General features: G+C 49.6%; 2 protein-coding genes across 5 annotated transcripts; one reads left to right on the top strand and one right to left on the bottom strand.

Moving 5' to 3' along the window:
* Positions 1 to 3: 3 nt before the first annotated feature.
* On the top strand, positions 4 to 11536 carry spred2a (sprouty related EVH1 domain containing 2a). 4 transcript variants are annotated; one of them, XM_082535639.1, is made up of 6 exons: positions 4 to 637; positions 4402 to 4576; positions 5986 to 6154; positions 6234 to 6298; positions 7673 to 7837; positions 7959 to 11536. In XM_082535639.1, exons 1-6 carry the CDS (start codon positions 588 to 590, stop codon positions 8631 to 8633), a joined length of 1299 nt encoding a protein of 432 aa, XP_082391765.1. In that variant the 5' UTR covers positions 4 to 587; the 3' UTR covers positions 8634 to 11536. The 4 variants fall into 4 exon arrangements, with proteins under 4 accessions (XP_082391765.1, XP_082391766.1, XP_082391764.1 ...); XM_082535640.1 differs by having other exon boundaries at positions 6 to 637; positions 7673 to 7828; XM_082535638.1 differs by lacking the exon at positions 4 to 637 and adding an exon at positions 644 to 3062 and having other exon boundaries at positions 7673 to 7828.
* Positions 11537 to 13634: 2098 nt separating this feature from the next.
* LOC309708006 (ras-related protein Rab-1A) lies at positions 13635 to 19723 on the bottom strand. The gene is made up of 6 exons (XM_082535697.1): positions 19522 to 19723; positions 18127 to 18199; positions 17907 to 18002; positions 17738 to 17833; positions 16417 to 16548; positions 13635 to 14575 (listed from the first exon to the last, which is right to left on the bottom strand). Exons 1-6 carry the CDS (start codon positions 19533 to 19535, stop codon positions 14378 to 14380), a joined length of 609 nt encoding a protein of 202 aa, XP_082391823.1. The 5' UTR covers positions 19536 to 19723; the 3' UTR covers positions 13635 to 14377.
* Between the last annotated feature and the right edge of the window lie 302 nt (positions 19724 to 20025).

Below are 20025 nucleotides of genomic sequence, written 5' to 3'. Positions count from 1 at the left end.
CACCTGGTGGGACTGGAGCACAGACTTCTATTAATGTGCCTACAGGCTGGAAGCAGACTGGGGCTCTTATTTTGAAGAGTAACTCAGCTTTTAAAATGAAATATCTGCATTTAAAACAAGGAAAGAACTGAAACAGACCGTTAAACACATAAAACATCTAAACGATTATTATTATTATTATTATACGGTGACGCCACGTGACTCTGCAGTCCTTCGGGTCTGACGTCACCCCTCCCCCGCCCCCTCCCGCTCCTCTCCGTCTGACTCTGAATCCAACATGGAGAAATGAGGAGATGGGGCTCGTCCGGGGCCATCCGCACCGACACCAGCGCTCCATTTTCGGTCACCGCATTCCAGCCCGCTCCGGTGGGGGAGGAGGTGACGGAGGAGGCAAAAAAGGCGGAGGTGGAGGAGGTGAAGGAGACTGGATGAGCTCCACTGATTGAGGACTGGGAGGAGGAGGTGTTGGGGGGGAACACTCACCGGGATTAACGCCGAGGAGGCGCGGAGGGAGCGGGGGAGGACCGGGCGCTGCTCCTGCTGAGGAAACATGAGCACCGCGCGCGCTGCCGCGGTGGGAGCTCCTTATGACCGGAGGTGAAATGGGAAACATGAGCGAGGACACGCGCCCGGACGAGTGAGTACCCACGAGAACAAACGGGCTCATCTTCGTCCTCCTCCTCAGAGGGAGCTGAACGTGAACCTCCTGCAGGAGCTCAGCAGCTCCTCCATCATCACATGAGTCATCCTCAGAGGCTGCACGTGCTCAGCCTCATCTGGGCAGGCGCAGGGTGGCTCAGTGTGACTCCGAGGCTCGCTGATTTCACACACACGCGCGCGCACACACACACACAGGATCACTGTGAGCCACCCACAGTGTGCCCAACATCAGGGTGGTGTTTGTGTGTGGTGGGGGGCTCATATTTGATAAAACCGTCACGAGCTAATGGTTTGTGCTCACAGGTGCAGCACAACTCTGCTGCTCCAATTGGTCTGACTTTTGACCTTTTGGAGGGCGGAGCCAAATGTGATTGGTCCCTTTTACAGCCCTGTGATTCATTTACTGCCTTAACGCAAGTTTTGTGCTGATCCGTACAGGTCGAGCAGCTGTGCTGCCAGGTGGGGGCGGTGTCCACCTCGGTGTCCCGTCATCCAATGAGCTGCAGAGTCTGCAGGTCTGAGCTTGGCGTGCTGTTTTTCATGGTTTTCGTGCTTCTCTACCTCCTTTCCCCGCCACTTGTAGCCAATCAACATTCGCATTGCGCACAGCCCAGCTACACGCTGTTGGGGTTTTGGAGGACTGTAAACTGTCTGTTGGCCGACACCACCGCAGTGCCATGAAGCAAGCATTACAGCGTGGCAGCAAGATAAGCGCTGCTTCGCTGTAATGCAGTAAACTCACCCTGTAATCAGTCTGTGGCCCCGCTGTCGGGCATCGGCGTCTCCTGCAGCTGGTAGACCCAGAGTGACCCTCCACAACTGATCCTGGACTGCAGTCCAGCAGGAACGAGAAGCTAGCTGGGACTGAGTTCTGCTACAACAGTGTCCTGCTGTCCGTCCAGCTGGTGAGGAAAGAGCTGGAGCAAGCTGGGTAACAATCAGATTTTCAAAATAAGAGAGCCACTCATTTTCCTCTGAGACAAAAGAACAGCATAACGCTCACGGCTTTGACCAATCAGGTGCCACATCCACCCACCTGATGGAGAACAGTCAGACCCTGAATATGAAACAGAAGGCTGAAGGATGTCCGGCGCTCGTATTCTGACTGTGTCTGTGCTCATTACACCTCCTCGATCATTCACAAGCTCCTAAATCCTTCATCTTGGTAGTCGTCCAACCACATAGCAGCTTTCAGTTTGATGCTAGCTGATGGAGCTGACTGGAAGGTGAAGAGTGAGGGAACGAGTTTCTGCTGGAACAAACAGGCTCTGTCTCTTTTGGTGTTTAGAGCGAGTAGTAACTTCCTGTAATCCCTCCAGAACCATCTGCAGTGTTTCATAGTACAAACAAACCACTGCTGTTTGAACCCAGCTGAGACAAACCCAGCTTGGCTCTTTGGTTTGAATCGTGCTGAGGATGTTCGGGAGGTTTATCAGGGAAGCCAACTGGGAGCCGACACTGGGGTGGACCTGAACTTGCTGGAAAGCAAGTCAGATGGACATAAACAAAAACATATAAAAGTAAAGCATCTTTCACCGCAGACAGCGCGGTCACAAAGCTCCTCGCCTGTCAAGTAATACGTGTAATTATTACTTTTACTGCAGTCTGCTGTTGTTGCTGAAAGCTGCTCTTATTTCACCTGATCAGGTAGTAGCCGAGCTTGGTATGGAGACACAGCTAGCCACAGCAAGTAATCAAGCGTCAGTGATTTAGCCTCGCACGGCGAGGGTTGAGTCTCCTCCTGCTAACATCATCATGTGACGTAGACGAGATGGAGTTTGAAAAAGTTGTTAATAACTTGGTAACATTAGAAAGGAAAGCTGTGATGATGATGATGATGAAGAGAGGACGGCAGCTCTGACCATGTCCATAAAACAGGAAGTTGGGCAGGTGCAGGCAGAGCACTTTCAGATTAAAACCCCTGTTGACAGTTAACCACGTCACACTCAGTCAGGCGTGTTATTGTTACTTCAGTGAAGATGTCGGCCTGCGGTTCTGTTAACAGTCCGAGTGGCCCAGAGGACGAGGCTGGTAGTGGGTCTGGAAGTGTGGCTGGTGGGCGGGGTCACCTGTGATGGCCGTGGTTTACCTGAGACAGGTGAAGAGTGCAGACAGGCAGCAAAGTGGTGTGAAATAAAAATACTCGTGTGTTACTAATGATGACCTTTGACCTTTCTCCAGCCTTTGCTCTGAAATGTTGGCACGGGCCGTGTCTCCTTGGAGACCTACTCTGAGGTCATGACCACACAGCCTTCTTCTGACAGGACGTTTCCTGATTGCACCCTGATGTTCGATGATCAGCGACGTTCTCAGGGACGACAGTCGGCTCGTTCGGGTCTCATCTGGGCTACTTTGGGCTCAGTCAGTGGAAACGTGTTTGACGGCAAACAGAAGACACGAAGGTGTGTACCTTCCTGGTTCTGGGTGGTGTAGATGCCAGCTTGATGTGCAGATGTGGGTCGCTATCAGTCGAGGCTATCAGGAAAGCTTGATGTATTGATCCTCCGATAGAGTGCTGTCCTCTTGTCTGTGATAGTGTCATGCTCAAACCTTCAGTCCTGCTGTTTAGCTCTGAGATTCTTCCCCGTTTCACCAAAGTGAGGGACTGTTTTTTTATCAACTGATGCTCCAAACCAGCCAACAGCGAGCTGACGCCTTCAGTCAGCTGTGACCTGACAGTCTGAGCCAAAGACTTTGGCACCTCGTCGCGCTGCTCAGCGTTTGAATTTGTAAGTTTGTTCACTTACAAAGTAAGAAACAGACTCGTTTTTATGGCACTTTCATTTTAATGGAGAGAGAAAGAAGACCATCAAACAAACATCCAGAAAAACATCATCAATTGATTTGCGTGTTCTTTGGCTCGTAGTTGTGTTTCTGTTTCACCGATACGACAGATCGGTGGTCTTGGTGACGGTGGTCCCCGCTGTCTTCATTAACAAGCTCCTCCCACCACCTTGCTCATGATCATCCTCACCCCATCTTGCACGGTGGTTGATGTTAGCAGTGACAGCAGCTGCAGGTTAACGTCCTGTGCAGAATGAGGTTGTGCATCCCTGGCGCCGTCCCTTCAAGCGGGGAAAGTGTCTGAAAATGGAGAATCAGTCGGTGAGGGACCGAAATCCAGTGTGTGTGTGTGAGCATGAGTCATCACTGCTTTGCCAGCAGTAACACACACACACACACACACACACACACACACACACACACACACACACACACACACACACACACACCATCAGTTTGACAGGCAGGCTGAATCACAAAGCAGAGAAAACCTGTGTGTGTGTGTGTGTGTGTGTGTGTGTGTGTGTGTGTGTGTGTGTCGGCAGCAGCAGATCTCAACAGCCTGTTGTCAATGGAGACGGATGGGACACGGTGACCGTGGAAACAGGATGTAGGAGAAAGCCAAGCAGGAGAGAGAGTCTCGATTTTCTTCGTCTTAATCCCGCCCCCGTGTTCAGTTTTAGCTTTTTGGGGTTTTTTTTTTGGGGGGGGGGGTTAGCCGCTGGCAGGTTTCATGCCCCGCCTCCGTGAATTTGCGCTGACTGCAAGAGTCTGATCTGTGTGTCGCTGCAGAGGAAAAGAGGCTGTCCAACACCGCTCACATTCACCGTGCTATCGGTGTTATGCATTCTGATTGGACAGCGGTCCTGATGAGTGTGCTCGGTCTGGTCACGTGATCTCCCACCTGCGGCTCTCCTCACAGGAGGAGAGCTCAGACTTCCTGTTTCTCTGTTGCAGTGATAGTTACATAGTGCGTGTCAAAGCGGTGGTGATGACCAGAGACGAGTCGAGCGGCGGCTGGTTGGCGCAGGACGGCTGCCTGAGCAGAGTGGGCGTGTGCAGACTGCTGCCGACCGAGCTGCTGGGACGTAACACGTTCCTGATCCACGGAGAACGTCTTAAAGACAAGCAGGTGAGCCCCGAGCCTCGGCACGCACCCTCAGCACCAGGACTCAGCTCCTGCAGAGGACGGCGTCACATGACCCTGACTCTGGAGACAAATACCGCTTACTCTGTTATTATTATTAATAATATAACGTGAGCATTCACAGCTTCGCTCTGATATATGAGACACGCTGCAGATGTCTCAGGCTCCTGTTTGAGACTCGGCAGCGTATCAAAGACTTTCTGCTGTGGGTCACATGTTTGTGCATGTTGGAGGGATTTCCCTCAGTGTTGGCTCATTACTCAAAGAAATGTCATTAATTACTCAGAGTACTTCAAAGTAACTCAGTATTTTACTTCATTACTTCTGCATTTCTCCATAAAATGTGCTGAAACTCGTTGTGTCATCATCACAGTTTAACAACATGAGGTCACAGCCCCACACACCAACACGCTGCTCTGCGCTAAATCAAATCACCTTTATTGTCACATCACGTGTGCAGCTACACGGTACAGCACATGCGAGTGAAATTCTTGTGTGCGAGCTTCACAAGCGACAGAGGTGTGCAAAAAATACAATAACATAAAACAAGCAAAATATAAGGATGGTAATAAATATATGTACAATATAAGAGTGTATGCATTACTGGATGTGTGTACTAAATATGTTTTTCTACGTGTGTGTGTGTATTTTACATATTAAATAGAGTAAACAATAAATAAAATATACAGGTTGGTAGTTGCTAATGACACGCGTGATCGTTCTCTTAGTGTTTAGGTATGAACACAAAGCAAAGATGGAAACCAGCACGGTCGTCATGGTGATTCTACTGTAGAAACATGAACAGGTAGACTGTTGAAGTTCAGCTTTAACATCACTCTGGGCTCTCGGCTAGCTTAGCACTAGCATGCTGTCTGTGCAGGTGCTTGTGTTAGCAGCATAATGCGGTTTCTTCATTATCTCGTCCTTTAGTCCAATAAAAATCAAAGTAGTGTCCACGTCCACGCAGACCGCCCCTATTTTCCTCTGAAATCAGCTGATTGTAGCACAAGTGCAAGAACCAATAAGCGGGATTGACATGCAAGCAGACTAACGGGTCCAAGGAATCGGACCACCGTCTCAGCTGCACCTCCATCATATTTTCAGAAAGGTTTTCGGGAGATGAACTATGGAATATGGGAGAAATTGTTCTTTTGTAAGATTTCAGTATCTCAAAGGTTTGATGATGAGTTTGGCTTCAGTTTAAGGGAGTGATAGAAAATATTTGTGAACGTGGAGGTCCTTTCCTTTGAACCCAAAGTAGTTTTTTCCATTATTAGATTCAGTCGTTGAGGTCAGAGGACGCTTTTGACGCTGTCGGTGTTTCTCGTTGCTGCCATGACATCTTTCTCGATAACGCTGTTGTCTTCTTTGTCCGATGTCTTTGAAACCATCAGGTGATTCTTGAGTGCTTCTTAAAGAAGGATCTAGTCTACACGAAGGCCACGCCCACTTTCCACCACTGGAAGGTGGACAACAAGAAGTGTGGCCTGACTTTCCAGAGCCCGGCCGATGCCCGCGCCTTTGATCGCGGCGTGAGGAAGGCCTTGGAGGACCTAACCGAAGGTAGGTGGCGATAGCTTGAGCTCTGCCTCCATCTGCATTCACGTTGTAGCTCATCAGCTTCTCTGCTGTCTCACTCCAGGGTCGACCACGTCCTCGTCCACGCTGCAGAACGAGGCCGAGCTCGGCGACGATGACGTCTTCACGGTGAGTCACGTGACCCTCCAGCCCTTCACTGTGATGGTGGCAGGATCTGTGGAGGAGTCACTGGAGCTGGTATATTTATTTTTGTCTGACTGGGAGGACACGCATGTCCTCGCAAAGTGTGATGGACGGGAGGGGGTGGGTTTCCTGTTTATGGCCAGGAACATGTCCCCATCCTGTTTGGATTAGTCACAGATACAGCACAAGCAATCTGGTGATGGTGGGAAGGAAGAACTCCCGTTTACAGGAAAGCTCCGGCAGAACCAGGCTCAGAGCAGCCAAACACCCATAAACCCCTCCTGCCTGCTCCAGGAGCTGAAAGGCAAACCTGCGTGGACACCGTGGACTCGAGCTCTCGAGTTCATGCAGGTATAAACAAAACCGAGGAGGGCTTCCAGTCTTGGAGCTCTGTCAGTAACACAGGTGTGAGGTGTGCATGCTTTGATTCCCGGAGGTTTCAGTTACTCTCTGCAGGTCCTGACCTTTCTGTCCCGTCTGTCCATCTTTAAAGAAAGCGGCGTATTGTTTCTGCAGGATGCCGGAGACGATTCAGTAATCCGTCAGTGAGCAGCCGGTTTACAACGCTGACCTCAGAGGAAGGAGCGTGGCTGCAGATCGTTTCAGTTCGGAGGATGGGTGTGTTTTTAAGGAAAATAGTTCTTGGAAAGAGCTCGACTGGGAGGCGCTCGCAGGACAGTGGACATGTAGACCAACACCAGCTGTCACAGTGCTTCCTGTCCTACAGATGGATGGAACGTATATGCTGCAGTGGACATGAAAATCTAGTTCATGCATTTATTACTTATGCATTTATTACTTCCAGGCTGGACGACTGTAATTCATTATTATCAGGACGTCCTAAAAACTCCCTGAAAAGCCTTCAGCTGATCCAAAATGCTGCAGCAAGAGTCCTGACAGGGACTAGAAAGAGAGAGCAGATTTCTCCTGTTTTGGCTTCCTGTTAAATCCAGAATCTCTACTATCTCTACTTTCAAGATCAGGCTTCAAACTTTCCTTTTTGCTAAAGCATATAGTTAGGGCTGGACCAGGTGACCCTGGATCCTCCCTTAGTTATGCTGCAACAGGTGCACTGGGTGTTTCTTCTTCTCCGTGTGTTAACAGACCTCTCTGCACTGAGTCATTAACTCATGCTGTGATTTGATGATATATATAAATAAATCTGAATTGAACTGAAGATATAAGACATGCCGAGAATGATAAGAATGAAAACGCTGTGCTCCTTTGAACTTAACCTGCTCCTGTCCAGGTGATGTGTTACTATGCTACAGTTACTATGGTGATTCAGGAAACTTTCCCTCGCTAATCAGGCTGCATAGCGCCTCCTCTGGAAACACCTTTTCTCCTTTTCTCCTCCAGACTGCCACCGACAGCTCGTCCAACTCGTCCCAGAAGAGAGAGCCAGCGATGCGCACGCTCACCCCGCCCACCTTCTGTGAACCCCGCCGGCACCACTGCATCCTGGGACATTTGTATGAGCAGCATCGGCCCACTGAGCACTACTTCCTGGACCAGGTGAGTACGGTAAGAGCGAGAGTCTCGTTTCTAATTGGTCAGAATGATAAAGCGACTGTGCTGCTGATGTGACAGACAAACACCGCTTTATCCTACGCCGCCTTTAAACACGCTCCACCTCCTCCTGCAGGCGGTGCATATGTTTCCTCGTCACGTCAGCTTCCAGTTGGAGGACGAGGAGGTCGTACGCATCAACCCCCGCGAGCGGACCTGGCTCACCGGCTACGAGGACTACCGCCACGCCAACTCCTCACGCGACAAACTCGCCCAGCTCCACAACCCGGACACTTGCGTGCACTTTACCAAGAGCGAGCCGGCCAAACGCGACTACGCCTACCCGTATCCTCTGAGCTGCGACAGAAAACCCAGCTGCCTGGAGATGGGCGGCGGCCACAGGGCGGTGCTGACGGTGCAGCCGCGAGCCCCGGAGCTCAAAGGCAAACTGCGGAAGGAGGACGCAGAGCGCTCGCGCTGCGTTTACTGTCAGGACATGTTCGATCAAGAGGACAACGGGCGGGGCCGCTGCCACGAGGCGCCCGACCCCATTCAGACGTGCATCCGGCGCGTGACCTTCATGTGGTGCGCGGACAGCCTTCTGTACCACTGCATGTCCGATCCAGAGGGGGATTACTCAGACCCGTGCTCCTGCGACACCACCGACGAGCGTTTCTGCCTGCGCTGGACGGCGCTGGTGGGCCTGTCGCTGCTGGCTCCCTGCATGTGCTGCTACGCCCCCCTCAGGGCGTGCTACCGCTGCGGCGTGGCCTGCCGCTGCTGCGGCGGGAAACACAAAGCTGTGGGCTAAGGCGTTGCAGGCCCCGCCCCTTCCACAGTGACAGCTAGGACTCGCAGCAGGAAGCGGGGCGTTGGAGGTCCCTGTGATTTCTACGTTGTTGTCGTTTTGTCGTCGTTGTCGGTCTTCATAACTCCAGCTGCATCTCGACGTGCAGAAGCTTCTGTATGAGTCTTACATGATCAGTACGTTTACGCAGACGTTATATTTTTACACTCATGTGTCCAAGCGGCCGGACGCGTGGGTGTGTCTGTATGAATGTTGCTTTAGCGCCACCCACACGCTGCACCACCCGTCACAAAGTCAGCGGCTTCACTCGCTGCTGTTAGCCGAAAAAAGCTTTTTTCTGTTCGCCACCAGAAAAATCACGTGAATCAGCGAATCAGCGAACACGGTGCTCCTGATGCTGAGCTGACCAAACCCTAACTCAAAGCTAAGGGGTCAGAGGTCGAGCCCCTGTTCTCTGAGGGTCATACCGTTAACACAAACCAAAGAGAGACCAACAAAAGTCTACAGCTGCCGTGTTACTAAGCCTCGTGAGGTTTCAGCTTCGTGACGACGCACTCACTACAAAACGTGCACGCGTCATATCCTCGCCGTCCGTCTGTGATCGCGTGAAAGCCGCTCGTTGAGCTCTCAAACTCCAACGAAGAGCGTTCATGTTGAGTCGAGAGCGCATTTGTTCTCGCCGCTCGTCACGTTTCGAGCTGCAATGGCGCTGGACATCGGCTCGCTCGCCTTTCACTTCAAAGAAAACGTCATTAGTCCATTTCCTGGACTACGCAGCGTCCACCTTCGCTTTCTTGACGGCTGCCATGACTCTTCATCATCTGCGGCGATCCTGTGATGGCGTACGTCACCTGATTTTGACTCAGACATACGCAGCCGTGTATGTTCGATTTATTCGTGCGTATGTAAAATACAAACATTTCATTGCTTTGGTCTCGCCAGCCGTACACGACCCGGAGGCCGAGGTTGCCCAACCCTGCTCTAGTGTATTTCCTAGTCCACAGCCAGCCAATCAGCACTGTTCTTCACTCTCATTGGTTGTTACCGAAGCTGCTTCAAATGGTAAATGGCCTGTATTTGTATAGCGCTTTTACTAGTCCCCTCTAGGGACCCCAAAGCGCTTTACACACCCAGTCATCCACCCATTCACACACTGGTGGAGGCAGCTACAGTTGTAGCCACAGCTGCCCTGGGGCAGACTGACAGAGGCGAGGCTGCCATATTGCACCATCAGCCCTTCTGGCCAACACCAGTAGGCAACGGGTGAAGTGTCTTGCCCAAGGACACAACGACCGAGACTGTCCGAGCCGGGGCTCGAACCGGCAACCTTCTGATTACAAGACGAACTCCCAACTCTTGAGCCACGATCGCCCAACAGAGTAGAGCAGCGTTCCTGCCGTCAGTACAAGTGGCTGACTTTGATCAGTTTGATGGTGAAACATGTGTTTCACTGTGCTGGGAGCTCTGGTTTCTGATCCTTACAGTGGGTATTTAACTGGTTTCAGGTTAACTGGAGCAGGTAACCCAGCAGGTCTGACCAGTGTGATGATGACCATTTCTAGAGACAGAATGATGATGAGCGAAGCACTTCCTCAGTCCTGATCACACCTGAGAGTTTCCTTTAATCGCAAATTTAGGATCCGATGCGCTCGGGTGCGGTCTGCGTGCATCTACCACTGCGGGCAGTCTGTGGTCCGGGAACGCCCCCACAGACGCCCCAGGCACTGTCAGTGGGGGTGTTCGTGCTGCATGCTGCAGGTGATGGCAGCTCGCTTAAAAAACCTTCCAGATGCATCGAAGTAAAAATGTTGAATCCTTGAAGGTCCCGGGTCGCAGGAAGCTCTGCGTCGAGCAGCAGACGAGAACACTGCGCTGAACACAACAGCTGGTCTGAAGTTTAGTGACGCGGACGTGTCGCTCGATGTCAGAAGAAGAGATTTCAATCTGAACAAATAACCAATCGTGGAGATCATCCGCTGGCGCTCTACTGTTCAGAACATCTGCAGCGATGCGGTTTCTCCACTTCACGGCCAAAAGCTCTCGACTATTAAAACTCTCAGAATAATGTTTTAATGCAGCTGGAAGATGATCCTGGTGTCACATGTCGGTGCAAAGACGACCCTTCATATCCCCTGACCTGTTTAAACTTTTAAAATTCCCGTCCCCCAAGACGCTTTGTTGGCTCTGTGCATGGGTCACGTTGGCCCCTCCCACACGCTCTTACTGTCTGCTGACATCATGACCCGGTGATGTCCAGCGGACTCTATTTTTAGTTTACGGCTGACGTCAGAATCTAAACGGTGCCACCTGTAGGCTGAGAGCAGTATTACAGTCTTGTGACGTCATCCAGTAATAAATATGAACAGCAGGTGTGAAACAGTAAAAGTCTATTTTATAAAACTGACCTGTAATATAAACGATTTCATTATGAGCTTCATTTTTATAGAAGACGTGTAGCTGTCGTCCGTGACGTGAAACATACGATCAGCCTGTAAGATCCCACGCCGCCGCCGCCGCCGCTCAGCAGGATCGCCCGTCTGTCCGACCTGCGTCTCTGCTGACGTGTCCCTCGTGTGTTTTCCTGTCTGTGGCGAGGAAGGTGAACTGAAAGCAGTGTCTTTGTTTGTTAAAGGAAAGTGCCTGAAGCCTCCTCTTCATCCTGTCCTGATGTACGTTTCCCTCAATCATGTGTAAAGAATATAAGGTGAATTCATAAGTTTGTCTTTTTATATATAATTCACATTTGTACCTATGTAAAAAAACAAAAACACAAAAAGATTCTATATAAATCTATGTATCAGGTGTATGATGTACATTTTCAGTTCTATTTTTTTATTGTTTCTATTATGTGAGTGAGCTGAGGAGATGAATAAACACAAATGTCATCTGGAAATGAAAGGAAACCACTCGGATGGTCAGTCTGTGCGTCTGTCAGGTTGTGGGAGTGGCCTAAAGCATCAGCCTGTGCGTGAGCACGCTGTGAGCAGATGAACGCTTACAGTCAAGAAGTCCCCGAAAATCCTTTCGTACGGTTTCTCTGGGAACAGTTTCCGTGTGTGCAAACATCTTTCCTTTATGAAATATGAAAAACTTCCCACCTGACCACGTGAGATGTGCAGTAAAAATTCCTTTTAGCAGGAATATTGAAATGCTTCAGCTCCCCTCGGTCATCAGTTTTACACAAAAACATCAATTACAAATTCCTTTTAGCGAAGCTTGGGCTGCTCCTCAGGAGCGGAGCTCAGCTGAAGACACGGTTGAAGTTCCTGAAATATTCGGATGGACCAAATCCACGTGAGCTTCATTGGAAAGGCTCGGACAGTGTCCATAATATTCAGCTGATTCTGCAGGTGTCTGTGGGTTGGGTACTTTAGCATCTAGCTAGCCCTGCAGAAGAGGAGCGAGCATAAAGGCAACATGTGGCAGGTAATTTGAAATGTGGCGTTTCTACAAACATCACAAACTTTGTCTCAGTGTGTTGCAGCTAAAGGTCCAGCTGCTTATTTCACAGGGAGAGACCAGACAGAGCAAAGTTCACTCAGAGATGGACAAACATGAGAGAGGACAGGAGAGGAAGAGGAGAGCTTAGAGTTAAAGGAAGGACGCTCATTTAAAGCTCACGTGGAAGTTGTTGTGAAATCTGTACGTGTCACATTATGTTTGTTCATAAAGCTGCGGATAAACAAACTGAGGCAGAGTAACGGTTATTTAAAGGCTGCTGTGCAGGACGTCTGTACTGTTGCCAACCCCGCAGAAGTGTCAACAGCTCTAAGACTGAACATTCAAGAATATTTGTAGTTTATCCAAAAAATCCTTTTAGTTTTTTCTTTACAGAAGCCAGGTTTGTGTAAAAGTTTGTTCGTCCTCAGCTGAGGGAACTCGGTTACCATGGTAACCCCACCTGCTCTCTGACTCCTCCCCTCCTGCTGCACCTGCACCAGCTGACTGACCCTCAGAGTGGGCAGAACTTTTTAAAATCTCTGAAATCACAGCTGATCGTTTCTAATCATCCAGTCGACGATATACGAGGACTGATCAGTGATTGGTTATCAGCTCAGGATCATCACTGGAGGCTGAGCGCTCACCTGGATCACCTGGTCCTGGTTGTCCTGTCTTCATCTTTTTATGGATTTTGCATTTTCTGTGTTTGAAATAATCAGAGACAGGAAGTGACACAAAATTCAAAACCTTCAACTAGAGTGTAATAAAGACCAGGAACAGGACAGAGCTGAGGTACGGAGGTCTGAGAGTGCCACAGAAGCCTTTAGAGCTCAGAGTTTAAGGTCTTTGTGGAGGAAGATTACTTTCTATTCCATCTTTAAGAAAAACTTAAAAAGCAGAAAGAGTTTTTACTTTGCTGCAACTTAAATGTTTTCACCGTCTTGCAGCCGTTTGGCTGTGGGGACGTACGGATTTGGAGGGAACCTGCAGCAGCACCTGGATGTGCTCCTCCTCTCGTCCCCCAGTGTTCGTACACGCAGACTCCTCTGTAGCAGAGGTTTGGGGCATCGAGCGCCCGTCCTGTTGGAGGCGCTGTCGCCTCGCTCAGTGATGGCACGCTGAGGTTTGCCGGATGTTCTTCTGACTCTGCGAGCGGTGTGCACGGCTGTACCCACAGGATCCTGTTTATGACCCTTTAATAAAAACTGTAGTTTATGTGCGACATTTATGTTGTGTAGTGTAACACTGAGGGTCGCGGGAGCCTGCGTACGATACGTACGTGTGGTTTCTGACACTCGAGCTAACTTCAGACCCTCCGTCTGCTCGCACAGGAAGCTTCTTGAGATCTGATTGGTAACCAGGTGCTGCCCTCTAGCCTGCTCCAGTGCAGGTCACATGTGCAGCACCAGTTACCATGACAACGTTGAATGACATTAAGGTGGTTTTACCTTCATTTGTTTCTGGTTTAGTTTAAGCGGCCTGAAGCCTAATAAAGTGAGCGCTGGGCGTGCCCAGGTGTGAGGTCTGACAGGAAGTAAAGAAAGACAGCAGGAGCACGAGCAGTTATCAAAGATCTCCTTCATGGTTTAATATTTGAATTTGTGCCACAAAAACGTCACGTCCGCAGCCACAAATCACGTGCTGAGATTTCTACGTGCAGCGCGTCGCCGCCGCTGCTCTACTCTGCAGATCATACATGTATGTATAAATATGTACAGTTTGGAGCTTCTTCTTCAGCAGGGCTCTTCTCCGGGCGTGGTTGTGCTGTAGGTGGAGAAACATGGGCGAAGGAACCCGTCCAGATGCAGCACATGCTTATGGGCGCGTACAGGAATGTTAGGGGGGGGGTGGAGTTCTCAGCCAACAACACGAGAGCGCCGAAGGCAAGAATGTGACGAGGGTCTGCGGCCTGAAGGCACGGCATTTTCAGGGCGGCCCTGTGAAGTTGGATCAGTGGGGGCGGGGCGGGGGCGGGGCATGCATGATGCTGGTTTAAGCATGTGCTTCACTGGGCGGGCCGAATAACTCGAGCTGTGAGAGGAGACGGGGGCGGGGCTTCACTGTTAAAAATGGGACACGTCGCTTTACTTTTAGGAAATTAGAAGAAAGCCCGGTGTGGGTGGGGGCGAGGGCGGGGTCTTTGACAAAGGGGTGGGGCCTGGTGGAGCTGCACACACAATTACAAACCACTCAGTCTCTCTCTCACTCGTGCTGTCTCATTCTCTCTCTCTCTCACACTCTGTGGTTGCCATGGTTACATTGAGACTCGGGGGAGGGGCGGGTTCGGCGTGTGGCGGTTTCGGGCCTCAGCAGCAGCCCCCAGACGAGGTGTTGACTGGCTTGCTCTGGATCTTGACGTTGGACTTCTCGGCGGCGCCGGCCGTGGCGCCCGGGCCCATCCGCTTCTTGATCTCGGCCGCCATGGTCATGAAGGCCTGCTCCACGTTGGTGGCGCTCTTGGCGCTCGTCTCCAAGAAGGGGATCCCCAGGTTATCTGCAAACTCCTACAGAGGGAGGAGGGGCACACTGTGAGTGGATCGCTTCACATCAAACACATATTTTTATATATTTTATTTATTGTTTATTTGTAAAATATGTGTACACACACACACACACACACACACACACACACACACACAGAAAAATATTTAGTATACACATCCAGAAATGCATATACTATTATATATTGTACATATATTTATTAGTTTCAGATGTAGCCATTCTTGTATTTTGCACAACTCTGTTGCTTGTGAAGCTCGCACACAAGAATTTCACTCACATGTGCTGTACCAATGTACCTGCACATGTGATGTGACAATAAAAGTGATTTGATTTGAAAAACAGCTGCAGTTCCTCTGACGTCCAGCAGAGGCTCCCGCAGTGACTCAGTCCCCTCAGACCCCATTTGCCCGTCGCACAGCTGGAACACGGGTTACTGCGGCTTTTAAACTGACGCGTTCTCAGGAAGTCGCAAAACCCGCAAACAGTTCAATTCATCAGACACAGATTCATGAGTCACAGGTGTAGAGCTCAGCAGCCACGAGTGGGACCACCGAGAGCTGAAGTGGGTCGCTCTCATGCTGCAGAGCCGTGTACAGGTGCAGGCGCCGTCTGAAGCGCGTACGTGCTGTTGTCTGTCTGTTTGGACCAAAGCTATACTTGATACTGTTTCTGTGCCAATCAAAAAACAGATGAATCGTCTGGTTCCTGGAGTAAGTGATCTGCTGCCAGCTCAGCATTTCCAACACCATCGTCGTGTTTGCGGAGGGAAGAAACGGTAAAAACAGCGTCTTCTAAGGACGGCGGTCGAGAGCGCTCGCTGCTTTCAAGCAAAAGCAAAAGCCAAACAACTCCACGCTTTCCTATTTGTGGAAAAATAAAAACCAATTTAAATCAATGATATGGCAACATGGCGCTTGGTTGTTTAGGAAGACTGGGAAGTTTTAAGAGTGACAGCGGCGAGAAGGAGCGAGCGAAAGAGAGTTTTAAGATGTGAGCGATTTGGCGTGTTTGGAGTGTGTAGTTCTGTTGTGTGTCAGAACAATGCTGAATGTCACCCTCAGGCCTGCAGGTATCAGGCTGTGACGTTCTCCTTTATCTTACAACGGACAGAAAGTAAAAATTAAAAATCATTTGTGTGACTTTGATGCAGAACAGCTGATTGTTCTGTAAATAGTTTGGAAAAACGCCTCGGCTGCAGTTTTAAGTAAATAGCAACAAACTGTTGTTTACAAAACGTGTGTATGGGTTTTAAAATGTACAATTTCTATTTGTACTTCAAGTTATGAAAATGATTCGTTAATGTTTGTGGTTGTTACAGTAAAATATAACTTTTTCCTGCTCTGATTTGATGTTTCCAGCCTGACCTTAGATCAGTTGTGCTGACTCCGTGTGTCCAAAGGAACCGTTTGTGCTGAAAACGGTGACAACAAACAAGGTGAAATGTGGAGGTCAAAGAGGTCAAATCCAAAGTAGTGACAAACGGCCGGGTTTACCCAGGGGATGACGTGTGTCACGTGTGTGGAGTGTAACTGCGAGGAGGATCCGTGTTTTTTCTCCGTCACGCGCCGCCTTTGACATAAATATAACTCCATAATCTTCATTATCAGAGGTCAAAGGTGGAGGAACTCTCAGCACAGGCCTGATGGCACAGCGAGTGTCAGCGCAGCAGCTTCCTCCTCTTGTGCTGACTCTGCATCTGCATCCACTTACTCATGTTTTCTACTTCCTGACACGTGGCGACAGCGTGCTGATGGCTGACCCCAGAACAGTCCCTTCTATCCTAACTGACCTACGGACGCCGAGTGCTTCTGTCGCCCACTGATGGAAGACTGTGACCTCTTACCTTAGCTGTGGTGTAGTCCACGACCTTCTTCGTTGTGAGGTCACACTTGTTGCCTACTAGCAGCTTGTTGACGTTCTCGCTGGCGTAGCGGTCGATCTCCTGTAGCCACTGTTTGACGTTGTTGAAGGACTCCTGAGGACAGAGACGTGAACACAGAGCTTTTCACACTGCCGACAGCCGCCTGCAGGGGGCGGTGTTTACTCCACTCATTTCACAGTTTCATACACAATTATGCCAAATACCCAACAGACAGCCCCTCCCTGACCTCACTTCCTGCGTGTGTTCAGAGTGCGTGCATGCTCCTGTACATACGGTGCAGGCAGGAACCAATCCTCCTCCTCCCTGCACACCTTTGTGAATCTGTGTGTCTGACATTAAACAGCAAGTTTAACATTGGGTCTGTCCCGCATGATGGGAGCCGTCCAACAGAACAGAAACACGTCAGGTCGGCTGCTCGCTCAGCGAGGCTGCTGCAGGGCGTGTTCCTGTGTCAGGCTGCATTGTGTGTCTGAACTTGTCCGGCCGGTTTTCTCGCTGCTCTTCAGTCGCTGTGTTTGAGCAGCGAGCGAAGCTGAACATCTACTGGCCAATGAACACGAGATGGGAAGGGTCTGAAGACTGAACTTTCAAAATAAGAGCACTGGCCATTTTCCACTACGGAACAGATGAAATTAACAAAAATAATCAATATCAAGACAAGTGAGCAGGAAGTGCAAAAACGACATAAAACATCTAGATCCTGGCCCTCAGTTAGCTTCTGAACAAGGCTTTTATTTTGGTAAGCTGGACATGTGAGAAGCAGCTCATCCCCCCCCCCACCCTGCTCATCAATGACTGACTGGACCTGTTGGAGACTCACAGACGTCTCTGTCGCTGAAACCATCAGCAGCTTATGGAAAACATGCTGCTGATGAGCACTTCCTGCATCTGAGCAGATGTTACGGGTCAGAATCGAACTGTTTGTATTTCCTTCATCAGCGCCGCTAGTTGAGCTTCTGTTATTACCACCGAGCCTTCAGACTGTTTTTATCATGTGTTTGGACTGCGGGAGGGAGCCGGAGAACAAACACAGAATCCACGCAGGAAGCACCAGCTGGAGCCTTCCTGTTGTGAGGCGGCGGTGCTGACTGCCACAGATTAATATGTAGATCTTATAACCGTGTATCAGAAAACATAACAAGCTTTAAAGTGAGTGAGTGCATGCTGAGTTTTAGGGCTGCTGTCAGGTACCGACACCGTGAGCAGCTGTCCCGGGTCATCAGCCACGTTGAGCCCTGCTGCACACCACACACGTCACGCTTTGAGCGCCGTCGGCACTCACCTGGTCCGTCACATCGTAAACCACAATGATGCCGTGAGCTCCTCTGTAGTAACTGGACGTGATGGTGCGAAAGCGCTCCTGACCCGCCGTGTCCCACTGAGGAGGAAAAGCAGAGCGTCAGTCAGAGCAGAGTGACATCATCACCGCGTGTGACCAATCGTGTGCTTACAATCTGCAGCTTTATGGTCTTCCCGTCCAGCTCGATAGTCCTGATCTTGAAATCCACGCCAATGGTGCTGATGTAGCTCTCTGTGTACGTGTCATCCTGCTCACACACACACACACACACACACACACACACACACACACACACACACACACACACACACAGGTGAATCTGTGCTACAAAATGCAGTTTACCATGACAACATTGTGTCAGAAACACTCACTGCAAACCGGAGCAGGAGACACGACTTTCCAACCCCAGAGTCCCCGATCAGGAGCAGTTTGAATAAATAGTCACTGTGAAGACAGAAAACATCATCATTACACACACGCGTCACACTGCTGCCGGTCTTTATGAGTGTGTGTTTGGTGTGCATGCTCCTTTAAAGAAAACAAGTCCAACAACACACAGCTGCTTCCGTGCTGGACTTTTACTGTGGGCGGGGCTACACACACACACACACACACACACACACACACACACACAGGAAAGCACTTGAGGCAAGATAAGGTGTTCCTCGGGACTAACAGGTGTTTTTACCTGCAGACACTTTAGTGACACAGTTTGGAAGAACGTGTCTGAACAGACTTTGTTCAATTAACGATAACGAGTCAGATGTTGACTTTGATTAAAAACAAGGAGTGACATCATAATCATAATCAGTCATCAACATTAATACTCATATTATTCTGTTAATAATCTCCCATTATTACTACATTACCTGCTATAACACAGAATATTTAATTGTTCTGTTTTGACTTTATTTGTTACTCAAATATTTGATATGCTGACAGCAGAAGTCTGTTATTAAGTTATAAGCTGTATATATACACAGAAGCGACAATGATGATGTTTCAGCTGCAGTAACACAGGATGAACGAAGCCTGTGTGTGTGTGTCCTGTACCTCACACACACATGAACACAGCAGGAACGCTGAAACTCCTGTTCATACTTTAAGTAAACAGGCTTTGTGTATCTTAATGTGTGATAATGTTCAGCAGCCCTTTGACTTGACTAAACGATCAAAGTACTGTGGATTCTGGTTAAAGTACACCGTGGGGGCTAAACGCCCGATTGGTTAATCGATTATCTGATGGATCAGCTGTTCGTTGGTGTCAACTGCAATGAAGTAACAACATATTACCCAATAACGGGCAGACTTCCCGTTTGCGGCGCATACGTCACACCCAGCCCGGTTCGGGTTCACTGACGGAGCTGAAACCCGAACCCCGGGCCTGACACTGGAATCGAACCGAGTGAGCCGAGCCTGTGGGTCAATAACACACCCTGACCGTTAAGCTACGTAGCTGCTGTTAGCATGCTAGTGGCTAGCGTCTCTGACAAACTGTTAGCGAAATCGAAAAATCCGCCGGTTCAGGCGCACGGAGCCCGGACAACCGTGCCATTAGGCGGCCCTTTGGTGTTATATCTGAGCGCTGTCACTCGGTCTACGCTGCGTTCACAGCCCGTTAACGGAACTGAGAGACAAAGCAGTGGACGGTCATCTTCAGTCCGCCCGGCTAGCTTGCGCTTTCATTAGCTTAGCTTAGCATAGCTCCTCGGCTAATCTTCCAACTCCGCCGGAACGGTCACAGCCGACATCAAACTGACACTTACTATTCAGGATTCATCGTTGACTACAGGCTCAGAACCGTCACTGCGGTGGATTCAGCTGCAGGTCGTCGCGGATTAATCTGTAACTGGCCTCGCAGTGAAGAAAAAACACCGTTTTTTCTGATGGAGTGGCTAAACTGCCCGTCGCAGCCAGAACAGCATAATCGAATCAAATATGGCTGTCTCACTACCTACCCGGAAACGCCGCAGATTGGAATCATGAGTAATGTAGTTCTGTGAAGATGGGCGTTTACACGTCGTCAAGACACACAAACAAGATGACGTGTTATACTTAAAACGTATACATATATTTTTAACGTGCGCTATTATATTTTATTGGCAGTTTTTGCCAGGTATACGTTGCTGTGTTGATGTGTGATACATTCGTTCTTTAGACGACCCAGCCCTGGTGATGAGTGGCGAGACAAGCATGAGGATTTTGGGTGTAGTTTCCGTCTGAGTGAAGAACTCTGTAAAGATGTACATTTCTTGTTAGTTATCAGTTCA

The sequence above is a fragment of the Aulonocara stuartgranti genome (genome assembly GCF_965226115.1).
Source record: "Aulonocara stuartgranti genome assembly, chromosome: 6".
Taxonomy (NCBI): domain Eukaryota; kingdom Metazoa; phylum Chordata; class Actinopteri; order Cichliformes; family Cichlidae; genus Aulonocara; species Aulonocara stuartgranti.
The sequence above is the reverse complement of the archived record's forward strand: the minus strand, read 5'-3'. Positions and strand labels throughout refer to the sequence as shown.